General features: G+C 44.9%; 11 protein-coding genes across 11 annotated transcripts; 8 read left to right on the top strand and 3 right to left on the bottom strand.

Annotated features, from left to right (window-relative positions):
- Nucleotides 1-1,275: 1,275 nt before the first annotated feature.
- On the top strand, nucleotides 1,276-1,760 carry BYT42DRAFT_583348 (uncharacterized protein; the record flags this gene model as incomplete). Its single annotated transcript, XM_051569766.1, has 3 exons — nucleotides 1,276-1,429; nucleotides 1,490-1,548; nucleotides 1,630-1,760. Coding segments are annotated over exons 1-2 (180 nt in total), but the record flags the coding sequence as incomplete, so codon positions are not given.
- Nucleotides 1,761-2,509: 749 nt separating this feature from the next.
- Nucleotides 2,510-3,618, top strand: BYT42DRAFT_548904 (uncharacterized protein; the record flags this gene model as incomplete). The annotated part of the gene is made up of 4 exons (XM_051566040.1): nucleotides 2,510-2,649; nucleotides 2,734-3,023; nucleotides 3,097-3,228; nucleotides 3,317-3,618. The coding sequence occupies 4 exons, from the start codon at nucleotides 2,510-2,512 to the stop codon at nucleotides 3,616-3,618; spliced, it is 864 nt and encodes a 287-aa protein (XP_051420262.1).
- A 384-nt stretch (nucleotides 3,619-4,002) lies between these two features.
- Nucleotides 4,003-5,189, top strand: BYT42DRAFT_98574 (trimeric LpxA-like protein). The gene is made up of 6 exons (XM_051572918.1): nucleotides 4,003-4,138; nucleotides 4,208-4,276; nucleotides 4,333-4,472; nucleotides 4,547-4,661; nucleotides 4,738-4,840; nucleotides 4,901-5,189. The coding sequence occupies exons 1-6, from the start codon at nucleotides 4,091-4,093 to the stop codon at nucleotides 4,990-4,992; spliced, it is 567 nt and encodes a 188-aa protein (XP_051420261.1). The 5' UTR covers nucleotides 4,003-4,090; the 3' UTR covers nucleotides 4,993-5,189.
- A 242-nt stretch (nucleotides 5,190-5,431) lies between these two features.
- BYT42DRAFT_617209 (peptidase S8/S53 domain-containing protein) lies at nucleotides 5,432-8,752 on the top strand (the record flags this gene model as incomplete). Its single annotated transcript, XM_051572159.1, has 11 exons — nucleotides 5,432-5,701; nucleotides 5,783-5,898; nucleotides 5,969-6,009; nucleotides 6,072-6,233; nucleotides 6,306-6,359; nucleotides 6,428-6,757; nucleotides 6,840-7,009; nucleotides 7,092-7,308; nucleotides 7,395-7,485; nucleotides 7,549-7,584; nucleotides 7,654-8,752. The coding sequence occupies 11 exons, from the start codon at nucleotides 5,432-5,434 to the stop codon at nucleotides 8,750-8,752; spliced, it is 2,586 nt and encodes an 861-aa protein (XP_051420260.1).
- Nucleotides 8,753-9,021: 269 nt separating this feature from the next.
- BYT42DRAFT_98580 (uncharacterized protein) lies at nucleotides 9,022-12,489 on the top strand. The gene is made up of 12 exons (XM_051572919.1): nucleotides 9,022-9,068; nucleotides 9,239-9,317; nucleotides 9,381-9,466; nucleotides 9,529-9,631; nucleotides 9,704-9,832; nucleotides 9,894-10,071; nucleotides 10,138-10,404; nucleotides 10,479-10,968; nucleotides 11,052-11,154; nucleotides 11,231-11,359; nucleotides 11,425-11,887; nucleotides 11,985-12,489. The coding sequence occupies exons 2-12, from the start codon at nucleotides 9,240-9,242 to the stop codon at nucleotides 12,344-12,346; spliced, it is 2,388 nt and encodes a 795-aa protein (XP_051420259.1). The 5' UTR covers nucleotides 9,022-9,068; nucleotide 9,239; the 3' UTR covers nucleotides 12,347-12,489.
- Nucleotides 12,323-13,818, bottom strand: BYT42DRAFT_98686 (uncharacterized protein). Its single transcript, XM_051572920.1, has 3 exons — nucleotides 13,747-13,818; nucleotides 12,927-13,652; nucleotides 12,323-12,865 (listed from the first exon to the last, which is right to left on the bottom strand). Exons 2-3 carry the CDS (start codon nucleotides 13,457-13,459, stop codon nucleotides 12,439-12,441), a joined length of 960 nt encoding a protein of 319 aa, XP_051420258.1. The 5' UTR covers nucleotides 13,460-13,652; nucleotides 13,747-13,818; the 3' UTR covers nucleotides 12,323-12,438.
- Nucleotides 13,489-15,039, bottom strand: BYT42DRAFT_502659 (uncharacterized protein; the record flags this gene model as incomplete). Its single annotated transcript, XM_051564844.1, has 4 exons — nucleotides 13,489-13,652; nucleotides 13,747-14,185; nucleotides 14,280-14,831; nucleotides 14,899-15,039. The coding sequence occupies 4 exons, from the start codon at nucleotides 15,037-15,039 to the stop codon at nucleotides 13,489-13,491; spliced, it is 1,296 nt and encodes a 431-aa protein (XP_051420257.1).
- A 951-nt stretch (nucleotides 15,040-15,990) lies between these two features.
- On the top strand, nucleotides 15,991-18,371 carry BYT42DRAFT_98558 (uncharacterized protein). Its single transcript, XM_051572917.1, has 2 exons — nucleotides 15,991-16,277; nucleotides 16,354-18,371. The coding sequence occupies exons 1-2, from the start codon at nucleotides 16,083-16,085 to the stop codon at nucleotides 18,106-18,108; spliced, it is 1,950 nt and encodes a 649-aa protein (XP_051420256.1). The 5' UTR covers nucleotides 15,991-16,082; the 3' UTR covers nucleotides 18,109-18,371.
- BYT42DRAFT_98447 (uncharacterized protein) lies at nucleotides 18,016-20,977 on the top strand. Its single transcript, XM_051572916.1, has 12 exons — nucleotides 18,016-18,536; nucleotides 18,594-18,703; nucleotides 18,775-19,008; nucleotides 19,071-19,200; nucleotides 19,272-19,605; nucleotides 19,674-19,755; nucleotides 19,819-19,897; nucleotides 19,954-20,210; nucleotides 20,275-20,458; nucleotides 20,515-20,576; nucleotides 20,637-20,802; nucleotides 20,866-20,977. The coding sequence occupies exons 1-12, from the start codon at nucleotides 18,249-18,251 to the stop codon at nucleotides 20,872-20,874; spliced, it is 1,935 nt and encodes a 644-aa protein (XP_051420255.1). The 5' UTR covers nucleotides 18,016-18,248; the 3' UTR covers nucleotides 20,875-20,977.
- A 2,397-nt stretch (nucleotides 20,978-23,374) lies between these two features.
- On the top strand, nucleotides 23,375-25,467 carry BYT42DRAFT_583321 (adenylate cyclase associated N terminal-domain-containing protein). The gene is made up of 5 exons (XM_051569765.1): nucleotides 23,375-23,715; nucleotides 23,818-24,045; nucleotides 24,118-24,203; nucleotides 24,294-24,904; nucleotides 24,972-25,467. Exons 1-5 carry the CDS (start codon nucleotides 23,440-23,442, stop codon nucleotides 25,292-25,294), a joined length of 1,524 nt encoding a protein of 507 aa, XP_051420254.1. The 5' UTR covers nucleotides 23,375-23,439; the 3' UTR covers nucleotides 25,295-25,467.
- Nucleotides 25,467-25,985, bottom strand: BYT42DRAFT_583320 (uncharacterized protein). The gene has a single exon (XM_051569764.1). It carries the CDS (start codon nucleotides 25,835-25,837, stop codon nucleotides 25,580-25,582), a length of 258 nt encoding a protein of 85 aa, XP_051420253.1. The 5' UTR covers nucleotides 25,838-25,985; the 3' UTR covers nucleotides 25,467-25,579.
- Nucleotides 25,986-26,127: the final 142 nt, after the last annotated feature.

The raw sequence follows: 26,127 nt of genomic DNA, 5'->3' as shown, positions 1-26,127 counted from the left end.
GGAGAGTGCCCAGTGTTGTGTAATTGCTTTCCTTTATTCAATTGAAAACTATGGCCACTATAATCCATCAACAAAAACTATGATCTCTTTCCGAGTCAGGTTCTCAAGAATCTCTTTGGGAGTGGGATTTCAGATGACAACATGAGAAATAATGATATGAAAAGGTTGACCGAGTATGTTCTCAGCTGACAGTGGTAGTTGTTTCATCAACCCACGATTTTCAACAATCTCACAATCAGAACGCTCACGCTGCAATCCACACAGTCAGAGCATTGTTGGCTGTTCCTGACACACCAGAGTAATACGTTGACTTGAATACGTCAATGAGATGCAAAATGATACTGTATGGCAAAATATGTGTTTGCTCGAATGTATCATTTGACGGCTCTTCTGTTTAAGGAAAGAGGATGGTCCGCATACTCGGATCCAATGGTGGAGGAACAAATGATTGATAAATAGGCCAATTTTTTGTGGGATAGTTGTTGACGACAGAATTCTCAAGACGTTCAGCATGGTTTCCCACTGTGGATGGACAAAATTGCTTTCTGTCCGCGACTGGTGATCCGTTCACGAGGTTGGTTTTGCAGGATATTGCTGTGGATACCTGACGAGACAAGAGCGTAGTACGGTTTGATCTTGGAACAGCAGTCTTTGATGCAAAGGGCTTCCATTGGTATCGCTCTGTCGTATAAGTAGGGCTGTAAACCACTACAGATAATAACTTAACACAACTGTAGCAGAACGAGGCCATAGCATACAGTAGATTGATAACCGACGCGACCTTGTGTTGTAATTCCAGTTATCATCCACTCTACCCTTAGATAAAGGAATATCCTTTCATCGCATTTTTGTGAGAATAATAGCAAGTGTCATGAACGTCGGCAGCTGAATGGTTTTCACGTCAGGAGAATATGCCGTCCTGCTTCGCTTGCATAGGATTGTTAAGCGTTTCGACAGCAGCATTTGCATCAATATTACTTTGTATCCGACCAGCCAATATAAGAACACTTGAATAAGGACATCCCGATCCTCTCTCTCTCTCTCTCTCTCTCTCTCTTTCTCTCTCTCTCTCTCTCTCTTTCTCTCTCTGTCTGTCTAACATTATCTGAGACCTACTTCATGCAGCAGTTTCATGCTATGAGGCCACACTCTCTTATCAATGGATAAATATGACATGAAGCGAGGAGAAAAGACACACGGCGTCTTTTTCCTGCTTCATTATTGGACAATAAAGGTTTTAAAGGTTTAGCTACAGTATGAGAAATATTCAGGTATATCGCCTCCTTTTTCATGTCTAGAAAAGATGATGCATCTTCCATCCACTCTTTTTTCTCTTCATCGCACAGCTATTTTCTTTTTCGCAAAACCATTTATCGCGATATATATTTTCATTGCTTTTTTCATTACATTTGCTCAAATCACCTATCCTGTACGTATAATCGTGAAGACTACAACTGTGATATCAAAACGACTGAACCTCTACATACAGCTTGCGCGCCCAAAAGCTTTTTTTTTTGTCGTCAACAAAGAAACTTTTTTTTTTGAAAGGTAATGTATTTGTGCTCAGGTACCTTCCTTACTTTTTGAAAGTTATGCTGAATCACTTACTTGTTGTGTGTGCTTCTATACTTTAAAAACTCGAACAAAACCCATGACTTGGCGGTGTGCGGTGGCGGCTCCCGCAATGCGGTGAAAACAGTTTTTTTGTAAGTAAAAACAAAAGAAGAGTAAGTGTGGCTTGTCTAATGCATCCATCTTTTTTTTTGTATGTCGTTGTCTTTTGGTTTCTTCTTTTATCTGATTAACTTTAACTTAACAACATTACCTCGCCTCTTTTTTAATAGTTGATTTGTAAATCTAAAAAAATAAAAATAAAAAAAAATTATCAATTAAACTGTACAATCGAGGGACTATAATGCTTTAGATTGCCATGGGCTCTACAGTTGTCAGATAGTTCATGCGAGGAATAACCGAATTGATCTTGCCAACAGAAACCGGGCCTTGTTCCGGCAGGCTGAAACATAAAAGAGTGCTGGTTTCTTTCAATAAAATGAATATATCACTTCAACAAAAGGAAGCGCTTTCTGTTTGATAAAAATGGCGAAGATGCACAGCTAACTGAGAATGAAGTTCGCTGGCAGTGTGGGCAATAGAAAATTTGGGACAAATTGCGGCCTCCCCGACGGGGGATTTGATGCATATAGTGTGTGCACATTTTTTACAAGCTGTCACACAATATGGCAACGACTTATTAACGCCAGTTCCATATTTTTTATCGCAGCTGCTCCAGCGAACGTCACGGCAAGAATGTCCAGCGATTTATGCTTGCTCATCCTCCATGTAATCAAATGGTGCTATGGTTACAGCTGGTGTATTTTATTATCGGATACTAAAAGCCACTTTTTTCTATTCGACCCGTTTTATTCACGCGGCATTTTAAAAGCTCAGACACAATGATCAGCTTGTGTAGAGCTTTTTTTTTATTTTTATTTATTTATTTGTTATCACCATGGATGCACGGATAGAGGCCTTTCCAGACATTGTCATTGAACAGTTGGTCAATGTACTCGATGCACGCGATATCCTAGCTCTTTCGCAGACTTGCAAATCATTGCATTCCATTTTCACCAGTCAAGAAGTCTGGAAGAGGTAATACAGCCCGCCATAAGCATGGCCAACCCAACAATAGCAAAAACTTCGTGATTCTAACTCGGCATTATCGCATTCAAATAGCAAAACCATTCACGAGTTTGGCAACTTGTTCCACGTATACACCATTTTTACCACGGCGACGGGTCTTGAACTGGCACCAGATCTCGCTCAAAAATTCTCCCACGAACCTTCGGACTGGCGCGCTTACTACTTGAAAAAGAATGCTTCCGCGCAACAGAGCGACGACGACGCGCTGATGGATCAAGCCGATAAAGAATACAGAGAAGCACAATCGTACCTCAAGACGTTCCAAAATGACGGCAGTGTGACCGTCTTGAATCAAGTCGCATCAAAAATGCTCTGGATTCTTGGTAAGTCCTGGGCCGGTGAATTAATCGATTGAGAAAAAAAGGCATATTATTTTAACCAGCCATGGCATTTCAGATGTGTTTCCTGGGCATGCTGGTTGCTATTATATTTTGGGCTTTATTTTGTTTGTCTTGAACCAGTTGGAAGACGCCATGATTCTGTTACAAATGGCACGAGCGGTGGATCCAGACTTTGATCTTGTGGATGGTAAGTAAAACGGCAGAACGCGTCAAGAGGGGACAATGGCTATTTACCGGAAAAAAACTGACATTTTGATGTCTGGGATGGTATCCAGATTTGGAAGGTGAAATTGAACGTATTCTTCATGGATACAATGGTGATGAACATGGTCCTTCCCTGTTGGAGAACGATTCTTTATCCAAGGATTTGGCCGAGGTCCTTGTTGCCATTTTCAAAAAGTTTGACAAGGACAATGATGGCGCCCTGCGACCTGAAGAACTCGACAGTTTTATCTTTGCCACCAACGGCTCTCATCCGCCCGCGCCTTTTCTCCGTCAGATGGGTCAACGCTTCGGTTGCAATAGCAAAGGATGGTTAACAAGAGACGGGTTTTTGGTAGGCTTGCATTTGACGTGATTATATTTAAGAGCATTTGTTCATCTCTTTGTTCCCTAGGCATTTTATCTCGAGCAAACGTTGGATGATCCTTCAGAAACACGAAACGATCTCAGCGCCCACGGTTTTGATCCACACACGCTTAAAGAAAGAATGGAAGAATAGGTTGCAATTTTACTTATCACTTCATTTTTCTCTTTTCTCTCGCACTTTTCTACTATTTAGCCATTATGCATCGAAAACATTGGCATTCTCTTTCATAAACCCCATCCACTTCATAATGATTTTCGAAGATGCACCAGATATACTTCTCTTGTGAATGTATACAAAAATCCAACATGAAATAGACTAGACGAAAATACCATCGATCGTATTCTTGTGGTGAGGGGTGGGATAAAATTTTCGGACACAGCAGCAGTAAAAAGGTTGATTTTGCATTTTTTTTCACCAAGCGGGCACACACTACGCTGTCAATCGTGAGCCCCATTCTCCCATGGAAGCGCCTATCGTCTATTACAATCGAGCCGAATACATTGAAACAGTAACTTTTGACATTCTCAATGACTTCCCGCCTTCATCATATCGTTGGGTCTCTGACAGATCGGCTTAGGATACCGGCAATAAAGTGAGCCGAAAGTCGGTCATCTGTGGCAGTCAAAACATCATTCTCGGCGGCAAGGTATTTTTTTTCACCACACCAACATCAGGCATCCACCTAATCTCATCATGCGGTAGACTATTATTCAGACCGATTGCGTTATTCGAGGTGATTTGCGGCGTACAGGAGGCGGTCATGCTGTGGTCATCGCTATTGGTCGCTACTGTTTATTAGCACAAGGATCGATTATTCGCCCACCATACAAAACATATAAAGGGTACGTTGCTGACAATGCGCTTTGCTTCTGGATTTGCAGTATCAACGGTTTGATTGACGCGTATGGACCTGCAGCATCTTTAGCTACTACCCTATGAAGATCGGAGATCATGTCACGATTGGCGAAGGCAGCATTATTGAAGCTGCGACCATTGGTTCCTATGTGACCATTGGAAAGAACTGCATCATTGTAACTTTTTATTTCCAATCATCGTACGTGCCAAGGAAAAAAAGAATGGGCGTCATTGATGTTATTCAAAATATAGGGACGGTTTGCCATCATCAAGGATTGTTGCTGTATTGCGGATAACACGGTGGTTCCACCAAATACGGTGGTGCCATCGTTTTCGGTATATGCAGGTTCACCAGGTTTGTTGAAGACGTGGATTCAGTTGTGTTGTCAGGACTCTAAAACATGGAAAATGGTAGGGAAATATCAAGACGAATTGCCAGAATGTACTCAAGAATTGTACGAAAACAAAACCAAGGACTACTATGCAAAATTCACCGCCAAAGACTAGACAATGATTTCCATCTAACCCCACATACCCCGCCTCCCCCCTAGCCTCAGCCTGTACTGCCTTGCTTGAAACCCATTGTTAATTGTATGGCAGTTAGGATCTTGCTTGAGCACTAGATAGCTTCGTCTTCATGACTTTTTCTATACTCTCTCATATTTGGTGGTCTGTATTGAAATGAGTTGTGTTTGCTACACTGGATAAACAGGCCTCGGTAAGCCTTCTTCCTCAGCATTTGTTTAAACGCTGCACCACTTTTGTTTGTTACGGAAATGGCTTATTACATTGATCAAGAAGAACCCTCTATCTTATTCACTGCTTCATTTTGTTTTTTCGCTTTCTTCAACCCCATCCCACCCCATCCCACCCATTCCACCCCATCCCATCGTTATCGGATATGCATGTCTTAGCTAGTCTATGGCTGTGCATTCCGCTCCTAATGATGGCCTTCTCGGTCAAAGGAGACCAGCACTTTGTCGAGAATACATTTGTCATTGAATTTCGTCATCCTCCTCAGAGTTTCGCCACCAAAGAACGCATGCTTCAACGTCGCCACAGCATCTTGCATCGTCATCTGCAGTCCAATAACATCAGCTATAGAATACGTCACGAATATGAGTTCATGAATGCCGTTTCCATTACCTTTGACACCTCCAGTGACGCCGAACACTTTTTTGAACAAGCCAAAGATATCAAACAGATATGGCCCGTGGTAAGCCTATCATTCATTTGTTTCCAACCGATTTTTTTTCTAAAGTCCAACCGCTCATCATTGCTGCTACAACACACGTAGAACACGGTTGCTAAACCGTCCGTTGTCTCCAGCCCCGTGGTTCAAGATGGCATTGTTCCCACTCTATTTGAACTCTATAATACAACGGGCATTCATCGCGTGCACAATGAATTGGGGTGAGCAACATTTGATTGAAGCAAAGATAAATGATTAGCCTATTGATGTTTTTCTTTATCTGCCAATTAGGTTGACTGGCACGGGAATCAAAGTCGGTGTCATTGATACAGGTAATACATTTCTTCCCTCATACTGTCTTGAAGCCCACATCTTGACGTAAAAATCAACTTAGGTGTCGACTACATGCATCCAGCTCTCGGAGGTTGTTTTGGTCCCAACTGTCGAATCGCTTACGGTTACGATTTTGTCGGTGATGATTATACTGGTGATAATCAACCAAATCCAGATAATGATCCACGCGATACTTGCAATGGTCACGGTACTCATGTCACTGGTATGTCAAAATGAAGAGACTTCCTGTAGTGAAGGGGTTTTGACAATCATATTAACTTGTTTCTTATTAAAGGCATCATTGCCGCAAATGATCTCGATAAAAATTTCACAGGCATTGCTCCCAATGGTAAAACCACAAACCACGCCTTACGATGGTCATACTTTATTGACCGCCTTACTAACTGTGCATAATAGTGACCATTGGAGCTTATCGCGTGTTTGGGTGTGCTGGCAGCAGTGCAGATGATGTCATTATGAAGGCTATGGAACAGGCATACCTTGATGGTATGGATGTCATTAATTTATCACTCGGTGATATTGGATGGCCGGAATCGCCGGCTTCCGTGCTGGCGGATCGTTTAGCGCTTCAGGGCATGGCTGTGTGTGCTGCGGCCGGCAATGAAGGTGAAAAAGGCGTCTTTGAAGTGGGTGCTCCTTCCTTAGGCCGGCATGCCATTTCCGTGGCCAGTATCGACAATGCACGCGTGCTCGCCCACGCTTTCCAAGTCGACCAACTCAAAATCGGTAAGCTTTTTTATTTGCTGACAAGGAAAAACAAGCGCGATTTGTGTTTATTAATGATGCTATTTTTCTTGCCGTTGGCTAGGCTATACCACGGCGACCGGAACACCGTTCAACTTGTCGTCTGTGGAAATCGTGCCTCTATCGAGCACGTTCTTGGCAAGCCATGATGCGTGTACTCCAATCAGCCAGGATATCAACTTGGTCGACAAGGTGGTCTTGATCAATCGTGGCGACTGTTTATTCACCGAAAAGGTCATTATTTGTTGCCCAGGCGCGAAAACTGCCCATCGTTTGTATACCCATTATCTTTGTTTTTAACCTTTTTTGGTTTTAGATTTTGAATGCACAAAGGGCCGGAGCGGCGGGAGTCATCATTTACAACAACAAGCCGGGTGTCTTGACACCTTCTGTTACCGATGCATCCATCAAGATTGTATATGGCGGCATTAGCTTGGAAGACGGTGAAAAGTTGTTCCAGCTTTTAACCAATGGTACTGATCTTCAAGCCGAGTTCTTTGAAGAAGACATTAGTTTTTCGGTGCCCACGGCAGGTTCGTTTTTTGCTTCAAGGAATTTGATCCATAACCCCCGATGCTGAACTCGATTTCTCCTTGTGTATTGTTTCCGAATTCTGTAGGTACCATCAGTCCATTCAGTTCATGGGGTCTAGGACCAGATCTTAGTATCAAGCCTGACGTAAGTGCACCAGGCGGCCAGATATATTCGACGTAAGTTGCCCACTGTAGAACCAAAATATTTTCTTTATCTTAAAAAGCCATCTTATTGTTCAGATATCCTTTGGACTTGGGCGAATATGCGACACTAAGGTAAAAATACATGGCGAATTAAATGAACCATGTCATCAGGAACTGAGCCTTTTTTTTTGACATGTCTAGTGGAACGAGTATGGCCAGTCCTCATGTGGCAGGAATTGTAGCCCTTTTACAACAAGCGAGAGGAGGCGGTCGAAGCATTCCCGTCAATGTACTGCGGACCATGCTTATCAATAATGCACATCCATTCAAAGTATTCAACGACACCATTTATGATTCGGTGGCACGGCAAGGCGGTGGATTGATTGATGTTTATCAAGCGCTTCGATCCACGACGGCGCTTCATCCTGAGCAAATTCGATTGAACGACCAAGCACATGCTGCCCCGGGCAACAAATACACATTCACCATCAAAAACAATGGTCGCATGTCTGCCAAGTACCATATCAAACATATGTCTTCCGGAACCGCTCAAGGATTTGGAAACAATACAATTGCGAACCGCATCTATCCGTTAGCTAGTCCAATCTTGTTGCCGGCCGACGCCTCGTTGCAAGCAACCGTGCAGATCCCGCATCCGGTGGTAACAGTTGAAGCGAACGAGCAAGCCAATGTGTCGGTACATATCAATCCACCGGCAGCCGCCGATGCGATTCCACCTTCTATTTATTCCGGGTACCTTGTGATTGAAAAGAATGGAGGGTCCGAGGAAGTACTGTATCTTCCGTATGCGGGATTCACCAGTAGTCTATCGACCTTACCTGTGCTCAATATTAACGAAACCATGCCATCCGTCATCTCTACCCACGCCACGAGTATATCGCCGGCCATTATTCGGTTACAACTGGCAGAACCGTCTGCTTTGCTCTACATTATTGCTGTGGATGCCAAGAACGCGTCAGAGTCGTACGGTCTTGTGCCAGGAGGCTATGTGACCTATGTTGGACGCAATGTCCTCGAAGATCCTGACGATCTGTTTATGATGCCCTGGTACGGTAATATTGCTGACACCCCCGATCAAGCGATGCATAAAGCTCAGCGGATCGTGCCAAAGCTCGATGCGGCTTCCATTGCTCGAAAGAAAGCATCCCCACTCGTCGGTACCCAGCTGGCGCCAGGAGCCTACCGTCTAAAAATTCATGCTCTTCGACCCTTTGGCAATATTCTAAATCCGGATGATTTTGACACCTGGTTATCGCCAGTGATCAAGGTTAAATCATGAAAAAAAAAGAAAAACCAGTCCTCACTCTTTGAATTCCATAGAATATTCATGTGAACTATATGTATTTATTCCATCTTGTATGTTTGCCTCTCAACGAAAAATATAATGAATCTTCTCCCCATGCTTTCAAAGGTTGTTGTACGAATGAGTGGATTATTGTCCGATGACAATCACTGCATTGAATCACTATATTGGGGCAACACAGTGTATTTTTTAAAAGTCCGCCAAACGTGACGCTGAAAAGCGACCTAAAGGGAAATGCGAGCCAAAGCAAGTATCGATCGCGTACTGATTACCTTGACCTCTTCTCAGCAAGGTAAATCATCCAATCATGTTACAATGCGACGCCCACCATAGAAAAAAAATTATGGTCAAACGCCATTTGGGAAATTAAGAGGCGCCAAAGGCTGCGTGAATCATGTTTTTCAAGATAACAAGGGACCAGTTATTCATCTTTGTCTTTTTTTTTTCGTGTTACCTTTGTAGGATGGAAAGCCGACCCAAGCGCCAAAGTGCTGTGGACAAAGACTACAGAGAACGAAAAAGGTCTAAAAAGGACGAAAAGGTGAAAAAGCGTAGAGAGAAGCACCAAAGGCGGAAAGATCCACTGACGGTTAATTGTCCTTAGACCCGAACCGGTTCCTCTTCCAGCACAGTTCACACTCAGTGCAAGCAATTATATAAAGAATTACAAAAACTAAAAGACGACAGTGGGTGAGTAAATTGCACAAGCGCCGTGCGTCATCATGTTCCATTGACCACCCCTCGGCATGTAGCGATCATCTCGTCACCGAACTATTCCAGCAATTACCTCCGAGACGACAGTACCCTGATTATTATGAAGTAATCAAGCAACCGATCGCTCTAAACGGCATCAAAGTATGTAACAAGCCATTACTCACTACGTATAGTGTTATTGTCCAAAGTTTTAGTGGTTAATGATTTATGCAGATCAAATTGGATCAACATGAATATTCATCGTTGAGCCAATTAAAAGCGGATATCGAACTGATGGTGTCCAATGCGAAAAAATACAACATCAAGGAATCCCAAGTCTACGAGGACGCTGTAGCAATACAGGTAGGATGAAAAACGAGGCCGTGAATTCACATCCGTACCATTGACCTGTTGCGTCATGCAGAAATTCACCAAAGCGTGGTCGCCTACAGAAGACAAGTCAAGTCCGGCTTCAGGCACAGAACCCAAAACCGTTCTCAAACTCCCTGGTGGAGCATTTGGACGCAATGTGTCAACCCCACCCACCGAAAATAAAATCAAGTCCATTCGCCTGCGTGCTGTCGAACGGCAACCAAAACGAGGTACAAGAACATACAAGTCAAAAGAAACCCCGCGTGGAGCTCTGAAAACTCACATGATCATCTCAGTATATTATGTCCAGGATCTTATTACCGCTATTAGCAAGCGCGATTCAAAACATGCGCTCGAAATATTGGAATCGGAACCGTCGCTGGATGTGAACGAACTAGATAAAGTGGAAATGTTTAACGACCAATTCACGTGGGGACCATTGCATGCGGCGGCCTATTATGGCGACGTCAAACTGTGCCAAGCCTTACTGGCGCGTGGTGCAGATGTTGAATTGCATGATACATGGTATTCCGCGACACCTCTGGGCTGGGCAGCATACGGCGGTAAGAGAAGCTACACACGCAGAAAGCCACACGGGAACGAGGACTCATAGATCTTTGGTTTTCTTTTTATACAGACAGAGACAAGGTGGCCAGATTACTGATTGATCAGTATAAGGCGAATAAAAAGGCGAAAAACAAGGTGGATCAAGTCCCGTTTGATGTTGTCTCTGATCAGGACGATCCTCGATGGATCGGCATTTTCAAAGGCCCTTATCCTCCCAAAAGCAAAACAGTGTCGCCCGAAAAGGCGCCTTCTACCTCTGGATCCGCTGTCACCACCCCCGGCGGCAAATCAGTGACACCGCCTGAACACAAAACGATGTCCCAAGAATCTCCTTCACCGGCCTCGGACGATCGTGATGCCTCGTCTTTTGCAAGTACAGGTACGTCTGTCATCTTACCGGGCCAACCAGGAAGAAAACGACGTGGCCGACCCCCCAAAAGTGAAGTCGAGAGTTTGGCGGCCGCACTGAAGCCCGTGGAAGAAATCGACCTAGAAGACTTTGATCCCATCGCTTTTATGAAAGAACTCTTCCACGCCGTACGCATTCACACCGACAACAGGTAAATGAAACAAAATAAAAATGCCAACCCAAAAATGCAACGTATGATTGATTCGAATACATGATATGTTTAACATGAAATAGTGGACGATTGTATTCGGAGATATTCGAAGTCCTGCCTGATCGCAATGAATATCCTGATTATTACTTGGCCATCAAGCAACCTCGTTCATTATCCATGATCGACGTGAGTGACTTTTTTCTTTTGTAAATGAAGGCATGTTTAATAATGTTGGATGTGGGATGTGAATATGGTTGTATAGGAAAGGATGAGACATCAAAAGTATCCTACGCTACGCGACTGGTACAGGGACATGGAACGCGTATTTGAGAATGCCATGGAATACAATGAACCTGGATCGCGAGTCTACCGAGATGCCAAATTGCTTTTGGTAAGGCAAACGCCAAAAAGATTGTTTTTACAAGATTGTCATCTGAACTGTGCACCATTATGTAGCGATTGTTGCATCGTCTAAAGGATCGGGGACTTGTAAAAGAAGGTGTTCCTGAGAGTCAGGAGGCGGATGTCATGCGCCTGAGTCTTACCGATCGTCCTTTCGATGCCAGCGGATCGTCAGCAGATGAGAGACGACGCAATAAACGGGGTTCAAGTAAACCACGAATGCAGAGCATCGAACCGGATATGATGCGACCACCACGCCAGTACATTCAAATGGGACCGATGTCAGTCATGGCACCGCCACCCATGATGATGCCTACCCCACTTCCACCGCCTAACCCGCCTTTCCCCACCGAAATGATGGCGCCTTACGTGCAACCATCCCCCATTGCCCAAGCCCCTATCCAGGAACCTATGCAAGAAATGAGGCGGTCTCCCATGATCATTGATCAAGCCCACCATCGATTACCCACCGCGTCACCCGCATTCTACGAATTCTTCCAATACGGTACAAACAAATGTAAGACGGATATTCACGCCGGCTTGTTTTTTTCATATGTAGATAAAAAAAAAATAGAGCCATTTCTAACGCATCGTATTTCGATTGAATGGTATAGTACAATTACTGTCCAAGGTTTGCATTGCGGCGAACAAGACGTTGGATTGGACGGTCAACGGCGACTTTACTGGGCACAGTCTCACGTTGCCGTCACGCGTGGACACCATCACGATTTGTCCGTTTTTGAGTGACACGCTACGAACACACAACCAGCGGGTATCGATTGCGATTTTACAGAATAATTGCAAATTGAATATGGAGGCGGAACCCAATGACCCACCGAGTTGGAAAAGTGCTCCATTACTACGCGGGATGAATACCTTTAAAATCAACGTCACCGTCAATATTACCATGTCCGAAACCATGGCACCTGAATATCGCAGTCAAGTGTACCATCTGTTCATCACACAAACCTGGTAAACCCCGCATGCTTTTGGCTTATCTCCTCCATTTTCCTCGAGAAAATAAATAATAAATCATCATCATCGATCCATGTTCTTTTAAAAATATCGCTAGCCATGACGTGGCGGGTGGCGGAATGGATTGGGATCGACCAATTGTTCTTGCCAGTATATATCGCTGGGGATCCACGGTATATTTTCATAAGCAAGGGACGTGTCTTTGGGCGGGGTCAGGGTCTCTCGATTGGCATGAACGAGACGATCGATTTGTCCCGAAGCGAGACTGTGACGTTTGGTGGTATTGATGATTTTGGCGCGTGGATGTTGGTCGAACATATGGGAACGTTCTATTCGTCGAGTGACTGGCTGGCGGACGCGCAATGGATACGGAAGAACCGGCATTGCTTCCAACACTTTCGGATCCGGTTCTGCCAGATATTCGCGTACAGGCGTTGGCACTGGCAACTGAAGCGAATCCATGACCATCGGGCAATCAATGAAACATGGCGGTAAAGCAGCATACTCTTCACGCGGAATACTAAGGAGTATTGAGAACGAGGTTCAATTGAAAAGTACCAAGGCAACAGGAGACTACTTACTTGGCAAAAGAGCGACGACGGGAAATGGCGGTTGAACTGTTGCTGGAATCTGGGCTGTGATGTGGAGAAACGGTCATTTCCATTTCTTCAAACCCTTGCTGCAAAGCTTCGGCTTGACGCATGGCATGTCGCAAGTTTTCGACACTGTTGGATCGCGACGATGGCGTTAAGGGTCGTAAACGACTGTACTGAGAACTTGGACGATGACTGTGCTGAGGACTTGAATGTTGACTGTATTGTGAACTTGGGCTAGGACTGTACTGGGAACTTGGACGACTTGGACGATGCTGAGGGTAATGATCGATTCCCAAGTGGCGATCGTCGTCGTTATCAACCGCCGTGACGGTCAAGAACGAATCGCGTGGTGACCGTGAAGGCAAAATGAATGCTTTTGAAGAATGTTTATTGGATGGGCTGTTGTCCGAATACATAGAGAATACTGTGACAACGGTGAGAGGGAATGGGGTGTGCTTTCGTGATTTTTTTTTCATAGCTAAAGTGGATGAGAACCCACTTTTGGAACTCATACGCATAATGATAGCGCAGGTTTCATATTATGTTTTTAAAAGGAAATGTACAGTGAGCGTTTTTTACCGGATGGATAAACGATCATGGCCGCAGCGAATAGTCCCGTCGATAGACCCAAAGCAATTGTCAGCATTTGCAAAGGAAATAGACTGTGACCAAGATCATCTTGATGTAAAAGCGCATACGCTCCACGGACACCTGATTTTTTACAAAAAAAAAAAAAAAAAAAGGATTGAGTTTTTAAGTGACCAATCAACCAATTTTAGCTTGCTCGGTTTTTTTTGTTATTTACCTATACTCCCGGGCACAAGTAACGTGACGCCAACGCATAAAGGCACGAGTGGTGCTTCACCGGTGATCTTGAGCGCGAAATTGGCATACAAACCAACGGCAAAGGAGGCCAAGCTACCGACAACTTGACTGTCCGGGATAATGTGACCCAAAAAATATGAGAGACAAAAACCAATGGCCGCGCAAAAGGTCTGTGTGGGCCATTGTTTGTGCGAGGAACCAAATGACAGGGCAATGGAAATACTCAAAAGAGGAAACAGCGGAATATAAAACCAAGGTGACACAGCATTAGCACAGGTATCCTGATCGGACACGCTGGGATCGATCGCACTGTACACACTACTGCCGACTTGGAGACCGTAAGCCAGCACAAAAGCATACACAATGGAATACACCAATCGAATCGTACCCGTGGTCACATGGCGAGCAGATAATTCCACCTATTTCGCATAAAAGTAAAAAGTAAGTAAAAAAGAAAAAGGCTTCACCAAGGGATGCATCTGAAAAAGAAGAAAGTCCAAGAAGGTTCCATACCACGGCCATAGTCATGGCATATCCTGGAAGAAGAATGAGGATAGCCGAAACGGCGACGCTGGTGAAACAGCAATACCGATGTAATGCCCGCGCAATCAGAGCGACAATGACGGAAGACGACACTTCAAACACGCGACCGTAAATCGGGTAATGATTGGAAAGAATAAATAATAAAGCAACGATCAACCCCAAAGCCCCACTCACACCGGCATCCATCCATGACCCACTAAATAAAAGGGCCGACGCTGAAAAGGCACTCAGTGAAAAGGCGAGGCACGTCGCAATGAAGCCGCAGGTCGGTGGAGCGGCCATGATCTCGCTTAGCCGTGTGATACATGTGTCAATATCCATCTCGTCCTTGTGAAGCGAGTTCATCGTACGATTGATTTGCCCGATTTTCCCGGTATCATAACTTTGGGGTGATTTGACCATGACAGATTGAGTGTCACTGTCATCTTCAGGATGACTAAAAGTAATCAGCACCGAATCTGGCAAAAATGAAAAAGACGCATTGATGCCAAGGCTGCTTGCCGTGTGCTGGAGTGTATCTTCCTGTGATCCATGATATTAATTGACGAAGAATGGACAATAAAGGGGAGGGGGGGGGGGTACCACTTACCACTCGGTGGCAAGGACAACCGCATTTGAGCAGTCCCTGGCTTAACAAAAGAACGACCTTTTTCTTCTTTTCGAAAACTAAATCGTTCAAGGTTGGAAAAGGAGAATCAGCCTGTTCCAATTTTTCATTTTCGGCTGCCATTGCATGGGGCATGGGCAGATAACTGTCTTGGTAAGGCAGGTCCTCAAGCTTGGAGGGAATCGTGATGGTCCGTCTGGAACTTGGTTGGCGCGAAGAACTCAATATCGTAATAGGGTTTGGATCTCGAGAGGCCGGCGTGCTTGGCCTTGAAGGGGCCAGACTGGACTTTTTGCTATTCACCGAAAGGTTGGAAGTGAAGTAAGGGATAGAAGCAATGCTGGGTCTTTTGAATGTGCGCACCGACCATGATGAACGGGTACTGACGGCTTTGGGAGGAACTAGTGTAGATAAAGGTTGGGGTGGCTTATTGGAAGAGGGAGAAGAAGAAGAAGATTGCCCTTCAGTCAAGGTTGCTCCAGAAGCAAGACTGGAAAACGACCCCACCATAGTATCATTGATCAATTCAGTCATCCAATACGATCCACAACAAAGAGAGATGAAACCATGCCACAATAAAACTTCGGACTAGAAAAGAATAAAGGGAGTACCCCCCAGGTGCAAAAAATCAATAAGCGCTCATCCTCTATTTAGCTCTCCTAAAAGGTAATCTTTATGACGCATAGCATGTTTAACGACAGCCCGCACAATAACCACTCGTTCAGTCCGATATAAAATCGAACACGTTAAAGTTTTTCTTAACCCTTTCTCTTTTTCTGGTTTTGCGATGTCATATTGTGAGATTTATCATTGATACAGCGTTCTTGCAAGCTTTATTGCTGTTCATTGAAGCCATGTACACAGAGTTATTATATGGGTGAATGCCTGCCATTTTCATCTTGAGTCTAGTTTTTTCCACGGACCGTCGATCTGTGGCACACAGGTCCATGAATCTTATTGGCCAAGGGTTGGAGCGGGACATACATTTTCCGGGCCGGTTGGGAAGCCCTTGTCGGCAGGACACCAGGGAAAAGTAAGAAGTCTCAAAAATTTAATGGCGCCATTGTGCACGGTTGCCTCTTCATAATGTCAAAATCAAAGACATTGATACCCGATACAACGGCAGCATCTCAGCATGTAACCAATAAAGACCTCAGTTGCTTACGATGCCGGAAAAAGAAAGCAAAGTACGTTGTACCTTTTTTTTTGTTCTCTGTCTGACAAGAAAAGGCATAAAAAAGGGGGGTTTGGGGGAGAAAGAACTTCCCATTCTCACTCAAGGTGGTCCATGCCAACGCGATCCTTTTAGATGTTCCAAAACAAGGCCGACATGTCTACGCTGCGCTCGTTCCAATCAGACGGTAAGTTAGCAATAGTAATGAGTTTCCTTTCATGGAACGTGTGTGCTCATGCTGCTTCTTGGTTTTTGTCTCGTAGTGTGAATACCCGGATGCCCCGCCAAATCTGACGAATTTATCGCAAAAGGTCCTGGATCTGTATGACACACTTCGGGAATTGGAAGGTCATTTTCTCGACAAGTATATGCATACGATGAATGACGATCAAGACCTTGCGGATGACCACGACAATAAGCCCGACACCAGCCCGACGCCACTTACCGAGTCGCCCATGGTCTCTGTTTCCTTTGATTGTTCATCGCGTCTTCCTTCCGCGGATCCACCATCGTTAACGGCCGATCACGAAACCCCACCTTCCAATTGGTCCATCGTTTTGAGCATTGATGGGCTGTCGCTTCAGACATGCGCCCGAACCTTGACAGAATTTCGCAGTGTGGCTTACGATCTAGCCCACCAGTTGTGTCGTGATTTTGGTGAAGAATATCTACCCAGTGGATGGGATATCGATCATGACGCAGAATACGAAAGCGATTACGAACTGGAGGAGGACGAATATCTCGTCACGGTGCCCATCTTCTCCATCGAGTCCTTGCTTCCATCAAGTCCTGTCACCCCACCCGCATCGTCTCGAATATCGACTGCGGTCATTGATCCATCGCAAACCACCTTTGACCCTCATCTTGCTCACTTTGTTCACGAAATAGAATCCAAATCTCATCTCATTTCCGATCAACCTACGCCTTTTCCTCACCTTCTTCCGCTCCTGAAAGAATTATATCCACTATCCTTGGCACCTGCTCCTTTGATCGACAGTCACGATTACATTCCCTGGCGATTATCCGTTGTCACCGCTTACATTGCCTCCGTCTCATTATTGGATCCTCCCTCTGGACCGTCCCCCAGCATATCGTGGCAGCCCATGGCTGCTTATGCCACTAGTTTATTAATTGACGGTTTACTGCAACTGGATGGCTCACCGGGCTATGTCTACCCTTTGTGTGCGACCGTGCTTGCCTGGGTTCACACTGTCATGAACGACACGGCATGTATACAGTCACTGATGCACATCGCTGTACGGTCTTTACTTTGTACCAATGACTGGCGATCGCTGGCCGATCCCTGTTGGTCGATTCTTATCTCCTGTCTTGTCCACCTCAACGTCTACGTCTCGATTTTCTGGTGCCAGTGTCCGCCGCTGGGAGGTGGCACCTTGACGGAGATGTGGCATGTGGCGGCGCAGCTGAAGCAGTCATCTGTACAACGCATTGCCAGTCTTGGAATTCAAACGGAGTTGATCCATCTTCTGGATAACGTGCTTGGACTGTTTTACAAAGTGAATATCGATGAGTGCCGCAATCCACCCATGCTCGTTCGAAAACTGGACGTCGATGATGTCTTGTCCCTGGTTCGCGATCTGGAAAATTGGGAACAGCAACTGCCTTCTTGGGCGCAATGGAAAGCAACGATAAGCAGTGACACGACGGAACTTCCTACGCAGTACTGGCATATACACATGATCTACAACATCACGCAAATTCTGCTGTATCGACCATTTTGCACCGAGTTCACCAATGATGGAGTCGTGTTATCGGAAGAACAGACACACACAAAATCGACGTTTCTCGACATGTCCATGACGGCCGCCCATCGATTGGCCGAGTGTCTGGGGCACAGGATCAAAGACAAGCATTGGAATCAAGCCGCACAAGTATTGATTGAGGATGTTTTCCATCGTGTACGGCAAACGTTTGACAGCGATCCAGAGATTCTGCAAGAGATTGAACAGAGCCAGACAATTTTAAAAGCCGCCCTGGATAGAATAAAGTTGCCATAACCATGGTCGCACACTTCATTGCCCTTTGAGTCGCTCGTACTACGTACCGCGTGCAACTCCATAAAAAAGGCCCTTTTCTTGCTGAGCATTGCACTACCTTTTTTACTTGCTGTCTTCCCTTTTTAGAATTTTCAATTGAAATGGCACGGCTGGCCAGTGGGTTAGTTGGCTGGGTGATTGGATGCTTATTCTTGATGATGGTGCCTTCCCAGGCGTTCTACATTGGAGGTGATACGTACCGCGCTTACAAGATGGGTGAGCGTGTTCCTATCAAGTTCAACAAACTCATTTCGTGGCAGAGTCTTCTCACATACGGATACAACGACCTTCCGTTTGTGTGTCCACGTTCATCTTTCACTCCCAAGGATGCGTGGCTGAACATTGGCCAAGTATTGCAAGGCGACAGTTGGACCGCCACCGACCATGAAGTAAGCCATGGCAAACCCGTTTATCAGCAGCTCACAGTATCTTACTCTATCATGAAGTTATATATGGGTAGAAACGATACATGCCAGCTTTTGTGTACCGTGGAATTGTCACCGAAAACAAGCAGAAAACTGATTTCAATGGGGGACAGTGGCTATGGCGCGGAATGGTAAGCATCTGGAAAAGGGTCCTTTTCTGGTTGGCTATGGATCCATGTAATAAAAAATAACATACGAACAGGGTCGTCGACAATCTTCCTGTTACTTATTTTGAAGAGCATAACGGTTTCCTATATATGCGATTGACAGCTGTTCCTTTGACAGAGGGAGCAAAGGGATTCCGCCCCATTCCATCCTTCAGGAATATCGAAGAAACAGCCATTATGAATCATATGTCCCTGTGGATTGATTACGTGCTGGACACGGAGGATCCCTCCAAAGCCTACATTGTCGGTGTCAACGCGAGTGCTCAATCGTACGTATTCTCTATGGTCCATTATAAGAAAGACAATCCACTCAAAAAGTTTTCAATCCAAGCATTGATGATCCCAGCAATTGTATGACAGCAACAACGTTGAAACAAAAGTCCTCAGCGCCGGCCATGATCATGCAACCCAATGAAACCAATTCCTTGACATACTCGTATTCTGTATTTTGGCGTCAGAGCGTAAGTCAGCATGAAAACGTGCGTTGCTGTTTTTTCGCGACTATTTGGTTTTGACAACATGTTTTTTGCAGCTTCATCCAGTATCTCCCAAGGAACGTTGGAATGATGTCCTTCATCAGCAGTCTTATGTGCATTGGTACTCCATCTACGAGAGATTCGTGTATGCCATGATCATTACGTGCATCTTTGTTGCGGTGGTTGCAAAGAAACTGCGTGTGGATATCCAACGTGGCGACGCAAGTAGAAGCACCACGCAGGTTTCCGATGGTTTCGTTCTGCATTGGACGCACGGTGCATGGAAACTGCTCCATGCCGATGTATTTCGCACTCCGCGATTCGCCACTTTATTGATCTCGTTACTGGGTTTTGGTGTTCAATTTTCGCTCACCTTGTGTACGCTGATCGGTAAGTGCTTATTCATCCCTGCTTGCTTGTTCGTAAGATCGGAATTAACTGATGCTTGGCGGTCCCAGGAATCATGTTGTGTGGTTTTTTGAGTCCCGCGTACCGCGGCGGTTTACTCACGGTGGCATTTGTTTTATATCCGTTTTTTGGGTGAGTGTCGAAACCTATAACGGTGGGACAAGCGATTGCATACTAAGCGCGCACATTTTCCAGATTGGTCGCGGGTTATGTTGTTGGTTACATGCATTCTCTGCTTCGGTGTCGAACGTCGTTGCTGTATCAAGTTGTCCACGTAAGTTGGCTCATGAAAGAATCAAGTCAAAACGTCGTATTGACGGAAGATTATAGTACGTTTCCTTCGTGCCTGGAATTATCTTCGTGCTCCGTTTCGGTGTAAGCACAATTGCGTGGATGGATGGATCATCGTTGGCTATTCCTTTCGGCACTTGGATGGTTGCCCTGATTGTTGCATTTGGCGTAAGCGGGTTGTTGGCGCTGATAGGTGCAATGATCAGCGGCCGAAAAACGTATAATATACCAGTGGAAGTGTCGGATCTTGCTAGAACCATTCCACCAAAGCCTTGGTGTTTTCGAAGCTATATTACGTGAGTGAGGATTAATCTTTCGATAAAATACTCATGCGTTCGACTCACTGTACTGTAATTCTAGTCTACCCATCTGCATGATCCTGCCTTTCTATATTTACATTAGTGAGTACATTGACTTGACTCGATTTATGTGGCGCGGCGAATTCTATTGGACGTATGGATATCTCGCTTTGGTGTTACTGATGAGTACGTTTGTGACTATCGGATCCACCCTGGTGGTAACCTATTTGTGTCTCAACTACGAGGTAAATACAGTTAGATCGAAAGATGAAACGAGAGACGCTCACGCATGAATGGATAGGATCATCACTGGTGGTGGCGTTCATTTTTTCACTCAGCTGTGTCCGCTGGAGGGATTATCATGTAAGTGATGCTCTACATTAATTGAGTGAAACATGCTTACGTGGTTCGAAAACTATGTAGCATCTCCTTCATCCAGCATTTTTCGGAAGGAGGAGTGGGTATTACGGCCGCTGCTTTATTTTTCGGGTACAACATCATAGCCTTTGTGCTGTATGCGGTGACATTTGGTACGCTAGGATTCCTGAGTACGTTTGTACTTCTTCGCATTATTTATGGTTCCATCAAGGTAAGCCGACAGACGCGGGTAATCAGCAGTTGTGTGGCATTGAAACTGATATTTTTCATTTAGACCGACTAGCTCCAGTTTTCTTGAGAGTTATACTTTACTTTGCTTCATTTGTCAACAATATGACGGATGTAATAAATAATGTGACCTCTAACGAACCATTTCGGCTTACCCGATGTTGATGAAAGACCAAAAAAAAAAAGAACAAAAAAAGGAAAACACGACAAAGAAATAGGATAAGGTTCGAACTATAGGTTTCAAAGCCTTTTCTCTCCTCTCATATCAAAGGCTTCGTGATATTATTTTCGGATTGGCACTGAGGGCACAAAGGAGCCGGATATATGGGCAACTCGAAAAATAACCTTGTCACAAAAGAACAATATGCGATAATAAAAGTTTTTTTCTATTGTTGTAAATGGAAGACATGAGGCTCTGTTACCCATTTACTGCGGCAGTTTGCGCAGACGATTAATGTCGATGTAGGCACAACCAGGCCTTCCGCAAGTAGGTCACCAAAACAAGCGGCTATCAACTGGGACGCCACTTGACTTTCAATCGGAACCCTCTAGGAGAACAGATATCGTTTTGCCTCAGATCCCAACAGTTCGACACCCCTCGTGTTGATGAGATGACCCCACTTCGTCAGCAACAGTCGTCGGGGTCCCTGCGTCGCAATAGGGGGGGTATCTTTCATCCGACGTCGGCTCGGAGGCCCTCTAGGCAGCATAAGCCACAAGCCCTGACGTGAGACTACTCACTACATATCTGTAGCGTGTGGAGTCTTTGGGTCTCAAAAGCGTACTCAAAGAGTAGCTTGCTCAACGCGTAACTTTGAAATAAGAAAAGTACAACCCACCCGCAATCAAAAGATTGACATCAGTGTTGGAGAACAACCTTGGACGAAATCATACAGGGATTATGCATGGCCAAGCAAAACGTTGACCAACCCAGAATGAGGAGCGGCGATGGGGTATACAAAACGTGCAAGTGTAAGCAATTGTGGACTTATTGACAGTGGAGAGAGCATTTCAAAACTTCCAACAAAGTGGACCAGGGAAAAAAAGTGATGAAACGACGAAAGAGAAGGAGAGTAGCAAAAAACCCAATTCACTTGCGCAGTACATTGCTGCGGAAAAGAACTCATCACCGACCAAGCATTTATGAAGGTGCTGGCTGGGCAAAAAGTACCTTTGTTCAGCTTATACTTGTGCATCAGGCGACATGAAGCAACCTCCGCAGCGAGAGACGTCATGGTCGATCATGTTGTTATGCCAATACTTAATTATTTGGTTTTTTTTTTTTGCCATGACAGTGAAACGGCATCATTATCACATAGACTGACGCACGTCTAAAAAGACAAAACTGTCGCTGACGCGTCTGTGCTGATGCAATTGTCTTCCATGCGTGCTATAAAATTATCAAACTGAGGATGGCTCCTGTTATTTTTTTTTGCAGGGCAACGGGACCCCACGAATACCAAAAATTTTTTATTGTTGTGAATATGGTTTCAATCTGCATTGAACATTTGAGGCGTGTAAATTCACTCGGGCCATTCGGTTTGCAGGTTCGGAGTTGATTACGTGATATGTTCACTTGGCCAATGAATATATTTTTCATTGCAGCCAATTGAATCGTAAATAAACGATATGCAACCGATTTCTTATTACAAGGACAAGTAATGCCAAAAGTGCAACATCTTTTACTTTTTTATTCACAACTTACCCTTGCCATGGCGGTACCTCATTTAGTAGATCAAAAAATTTGCGAAATTTTCCTCAGCATAGATGGTCAGTGGTACGAATGGAGGAAGCGTCCGGATAACTGCGATATCCCCATTCTTCTTTATTTACAGCATACATCCTTACGAGACAGCCATTATTTGATGTACCTATTTTTTATCGCCTTGAGGACCAATCTTATAACCGGTGTTGCTGTTTCTCATCTCAAGCAGAAATATAACTACAGTGGAAGGGGACAACGATACTAATTTCAATGGAACTGGCTCCAACTCGAATAGGTCAACGCGGTGTTCATATGGGGTTGGAATACAGTGCAGTATGCAATTTTTTTTTTTTATTTTTTTTATTTTTTTTATTTTTTTTTTGGTCAAAGGGCGATTTGGCCTAGTGTTTTATGTTTTCGCAAGTATTAACGGTCTGCACAGCACTGGCATTCGAGTGGGGTGGCTTGGTTATTTCTGACAGCTCATTAAAAAATTGATACCAATTCATGCTCAATTCATTCACACCAAGACGCATTTTTCATCTATCCAACTATTGCTGTCCATAGTGAAGCCCGTCAAATCCACTTATATACACTAATATATACTGCTCTCTCACAAAAATAGAGTCAAGTTGTGTATAAAGAAAAGTGGCGTTAATGTTGGGTTGTTGCGTTGTTCAGCACAGCAAAGAAATGGAAGATTTCCATTCAAAGGATCGTCTGAAAAGAAAAGCGACCGAAAGCGGCGGTTGCCAAAAATAGCAAAACGACAGATTGGCTGTGTAACGTCATGGTTTCGGTCACACTCCGCTGGCCCACCCAATTCAGCATACGGGCGCAAGGGTGCCCCATTTCTCACCTTTTTTTTCCTGGTTCTTCTCCAGCTTTTTTTCTCTTTTTTTTTTTATCGACGTCATGTCAGAATTTCATTCTCTAGCCAATCTCATCAAACGACTTGAAGTAGCCACGACACGATTGGAAGACTTGGCCATGTCAGCCTCTTCTGCTTCGGCTGTGTCGGCTTCTGCTCCTGCTTCTTCCGCCCCGGCCGCTCCTCCTGCTGCCACCACAAGCTCATCGGCTTCCAGTGACATTCCTCTGGCAGTCGAAAAGCATGATGAAGTTGTGAATCCATCGCTCGACCAGTTCTTGAAACTGTCTCAAGAAATTGGCGGCTTGGTAGCTGACCAGGTAAGGCAAAATCTGTCGGGTCACGGTTTTGCAGGAATTCCCCAACTGACTTTCCATGATCTTTTATTATTCTGGTTATCATGCATTTTTTTTTTTGTTTAGGCATCAGCTGTAGCTGAAGCTTTTAAAGCCGAGCGAGAAATCATCCGCATTTCATGTTTGGCTCAAAAGCCAGACATGTCTTCTAGCACGTTTATGAAACTCATCGAACCTATTCAAGGCGCCTTGGCCACCATCATCGATATCAAAAATAACAACCGCGGCGATACCCTTTTCAATCACTTGAGCACTGTAGCCGAAGGTGTCCCCGCATTAGGATGGTTCACGGTGGTAGGTCAATTCGTGACCCGATCGGGTGATGATTTCATACTATTGAATAATGAATAACTTTGGGCCTTGTAGGAACCTACGCCTGTGCCTTTTATTCGTGATATGAAAGATGCCGCCCAATTCTATTCCAATCGTGTTGTGAAGGAGTGGAAGGAAAAGTAAGTGCGAAGATGTTGACGATGAGTGCTTGATGCATGCTGGATGCGTGGAAGAAATTGACCATGGGTGTGTCTGTATCTGCCACTTAGGGATACTAAGCATGTGGAATGGACACAGGCTTTCCTTGCTACCTTGGAAGCTTTGGGTCGTTATGTAAAGGAAAACCATCCCACCGGATTAACCTGGAACGCTAAAGGACAAAAGGTTGATGCTTTCATTGGACAAGCGGCCCCTTCAGCTCCGGCCCCCAGTGCATCACCGGCTGCACCTGCTCCTCCCGCTGGCGGTGCGCCGCCCCCACCCCCACCTCCTCCACCAATGGCTTTTGATGACGAACCCGCTCAACCGAGTGGAGCAGCGGCCGTGTTTGCTGAAATAAACAAGGGCGAGAGTGTGACGGCCGGTTTACGCAAGGTCGATAAAAGCCAAATGACGCACAAGAACCCGGAACTTCGCGCCGCAGGTGCAGCTGATGTATCGGCCAGAAAACAAGCCCCACCAACCCCCAACAAGCCCAATAAATATGTGCTCAAGAAACCCGCCAAGACCACCTTGGAAGCCAACAAATGGGTCGTCGAGTACCACGAAAATAACAGTGAAATTGTCATTGAAGAAACCGCCATCAACCAAGCCGTTTACATTTTTGGATGCAAGAATTCCACCATTCGCATCAAGGGCAAAGTAAACGCGGTCTCGGTGGGTAAGTTACGGCAATCGAACACAACCATTCCTGGTGCCCTGATTATGTCTAACCTCCGACAAATTAGATTCTTGCGTAAAGTGTGGTATTGCATTGGATTCCACCGTGTCCACCGTTGATTTGGTCAACTGTAAATCGTTTGGCTTGCAAGTGTTCAATTTCACACCCACCATTGCCGTTGATAAATGTGACGGCGGCGAGATCTATCTTTCCAAGGAATGTCTGGATGTTGAGATTTTGTCGGCCAAGTCCACTTCTCTTAACGTATTGATCCCGGAAGATGTTGATGACGAGACCTCTGATTTCAAAGAAGTGCCTGTGCCTGAACAATTCAAGACCACCATCGTCGACGGCAAGCTCGTCACCGTTACCGTGGAGCATGCTGGTTAAAATCCTTTTAGAGCAACAAAGAAAATCAATAAAAAAACGCGCGTGTCCGGCACATCCATCCTCTCCACTTGAACACTAAAAACATTCAACGCTTGCCATTTGCCAATTAGTAACGAAATTTCATTTTACGTTTTATTTAGTAAAAGATAATATTCATAAATGCAGGACTACAGTATGAATGGGAGAGATGAAAAAAAAGCGACATGGGATTTTAGCTTAATTTCGAGGACAGTACTCGCTCAATAAGAAACCGGTAGACGGAACTCGCCATGAGTGTTGGTAGGACTAGGGTCTTTGGATATCTCGCATATTGATGCAAACACCTCGGTAAAGGTCAAAGTTCGTGTGATGAATGCTGCCACCAACGGTCAGAATTTCGCCGGGCCCAAAGCCATAACAAGTGAGGCCGGATTGGCAAGCCTGTGTTTTAGTGATCGCACCTTCTTTTCTCCATATCGCGCATGCCATTCCTCGGCCTACAGTTTCTTGAGCGAGCACCGAAGATAAGCAAAGAGCAGCGGCAAATATAAGTGATTTCATCATGTATGCGAAGCGAGACAGGAAGCCATTATTTACAACCGATTCGCATCAAGTGTTCTTATATCTTGCATATTGACAACAATTTGGAAACGAAAACGCGTTTGGAATGACTGCCCCAAAACACGTTTGCTCGAATTGTGTGCTCCAGGCCAGGTACGCTGCAAGTTTATGGTGTCACGCAAATCTGAGCCACGACAATTTTTCCGTGATTCCAGGCGATAATAATTCTGAATGTGATGCGCTGAGCATGGATCAAGGTTTGGTGATAAGCGGATTGATCATTGATACATGTT

This window comes from Radiomyces spectabilis (assembly GCF_025331425.1).
Source record: "Radiomyces spectabilis strain NRRL 2753 chromosome Unknown BYT42scaffold_12, whole genome shotgun sequence".
NCBI lineage: Eukaryota > Fungi > Mucoromycota > Mucoromycetes > Mucorales > Radiomycetaceae > Radiomyces > Radiomyces spectabilis.
This window is presented reverse-complemented; position numbering and strand designations above follow the sequence as displayed.

Bases quoted from the DNA above. Each gene is read 5' to 3' on its own strand.
- BYT42DRAFT_98574 (XM_051572918.1), top strand. From the start codon at position 4,091: ATGGAAGCGCCTATCGTCTATTACAATCGAGCCGAATACATTGAAACA. The intron at 4,277-4,332 runs GTATTTTTTTTC...ATCATGCGGTAG, and splicing joins ACATCATTCTCGGCGGCAAG to ACTATTATTCAGACCGATTG. The intron at 4,841-4,900 runs GTTTGTTGAAGA...GGAAAATGGTAG, and splicing joins GGTATATGCAGGTTCACCAG to GGAAATATCAAGACGAATTG.
- BYT42DRAFT_98580 (XM_051572919.1), top strand. From the start codon at position 9,240: ATGGAAAGCCGACCCAAGCGCCAAAGTGCTGTGGACAAAGACTACAGA. The intron at 9,833-9,893 runs GTAGGATGAAAA...TGCGTCATGCAG, and splicing joins AGGACGCTGTAGCAATACAG to AAATTCACCAAAGCGTGGTC. The intron at 11,155-11,230 runs GTGAGTGACTTT...ATGGTTGTATAG, and splicing joins GTTCATTATCCATGATCGAC to GAAAGGATGAGACATCAAAA.
- BYT42DRAFT_98686 (XM_051572920.1), bottom strand. From the start codon at position 13,459: ATGCGTATGAGTTCCAAAAGTGGGTTCTCATCCACTTTAGCTATGAAA. The intron at 12,866-12,926 runs GTAAGTAGTCTC...AATACTCCTTAG, and splicing joins CGTCGTCGCTCTTTTGCCAA to TATTCCGCGTGAAGAGTATG.
- BYT42DRAFT_98558 (XM_051572917.1), top strand. From the start codon at position 16,083: ATGCCGGAAAAAGAAAGCAAAGTACGTTGTACCTTTTTTTTTGTTCTC. The intron at 16,278-16,353 runs GTAAGTTAGCAA...TTTGTCTCGTAG, and splicing joins GCGCTCGTTCCAATCAGACG to TGTGAATACCCGGATGCCCC.
- BYT42DRAFT_98447 (XM_051572916.1), top strand. From the start codon at position 18,249: ATGGCACGGCTGGCCAGTGGGTTAGTTGGCTGGGTGATTGGATGCTTA. The intron at 19,606-19,673 runs GTAAGTGCTTAT...TGGCGGTCCCAG, and splicing joins CACCTTGTGTACGCTGATCG to GAATCATGTTGTGTGGTTTT. The intron at 19,756-19,818 runs GTGAGTGTCGAA...CACATTTTCCAG, and splicing joins GTTTTATATCCGTTTTTTGG to ATTGGTCGCGGGTTATGTTG.
- BYT42DRAFT_583321 (XM_051569765.1), top strand. From the start codon at position 23,440: ATGTCAGAATTTCATTCTCTAGCCAATCTCATCAAACGACTTGAAGTA. The intron at 24,046-24,117 runs GTAGGTCAATTC...TGGGCCTTGTAG, and splicing joins CATTAGGATGGTTCACGGTG to GAACCTACGCCTGTGCCTTT. The intron at 24,204-24,293 runs GTAAGTGCGAAG...TCTGCCACTTAG, and splicing joins GTGAAGGAGTGGAAGGAAAA to GGATACTAAGCATGTGGAAT.
- BYT42DRAFT_583320 (XM_051569764.1), bottom strand. From the start codon at position 25,837: ATGATGAAATCACTTATATTTGCCGCTGCTCTTTGCTTATCTTCGGTG.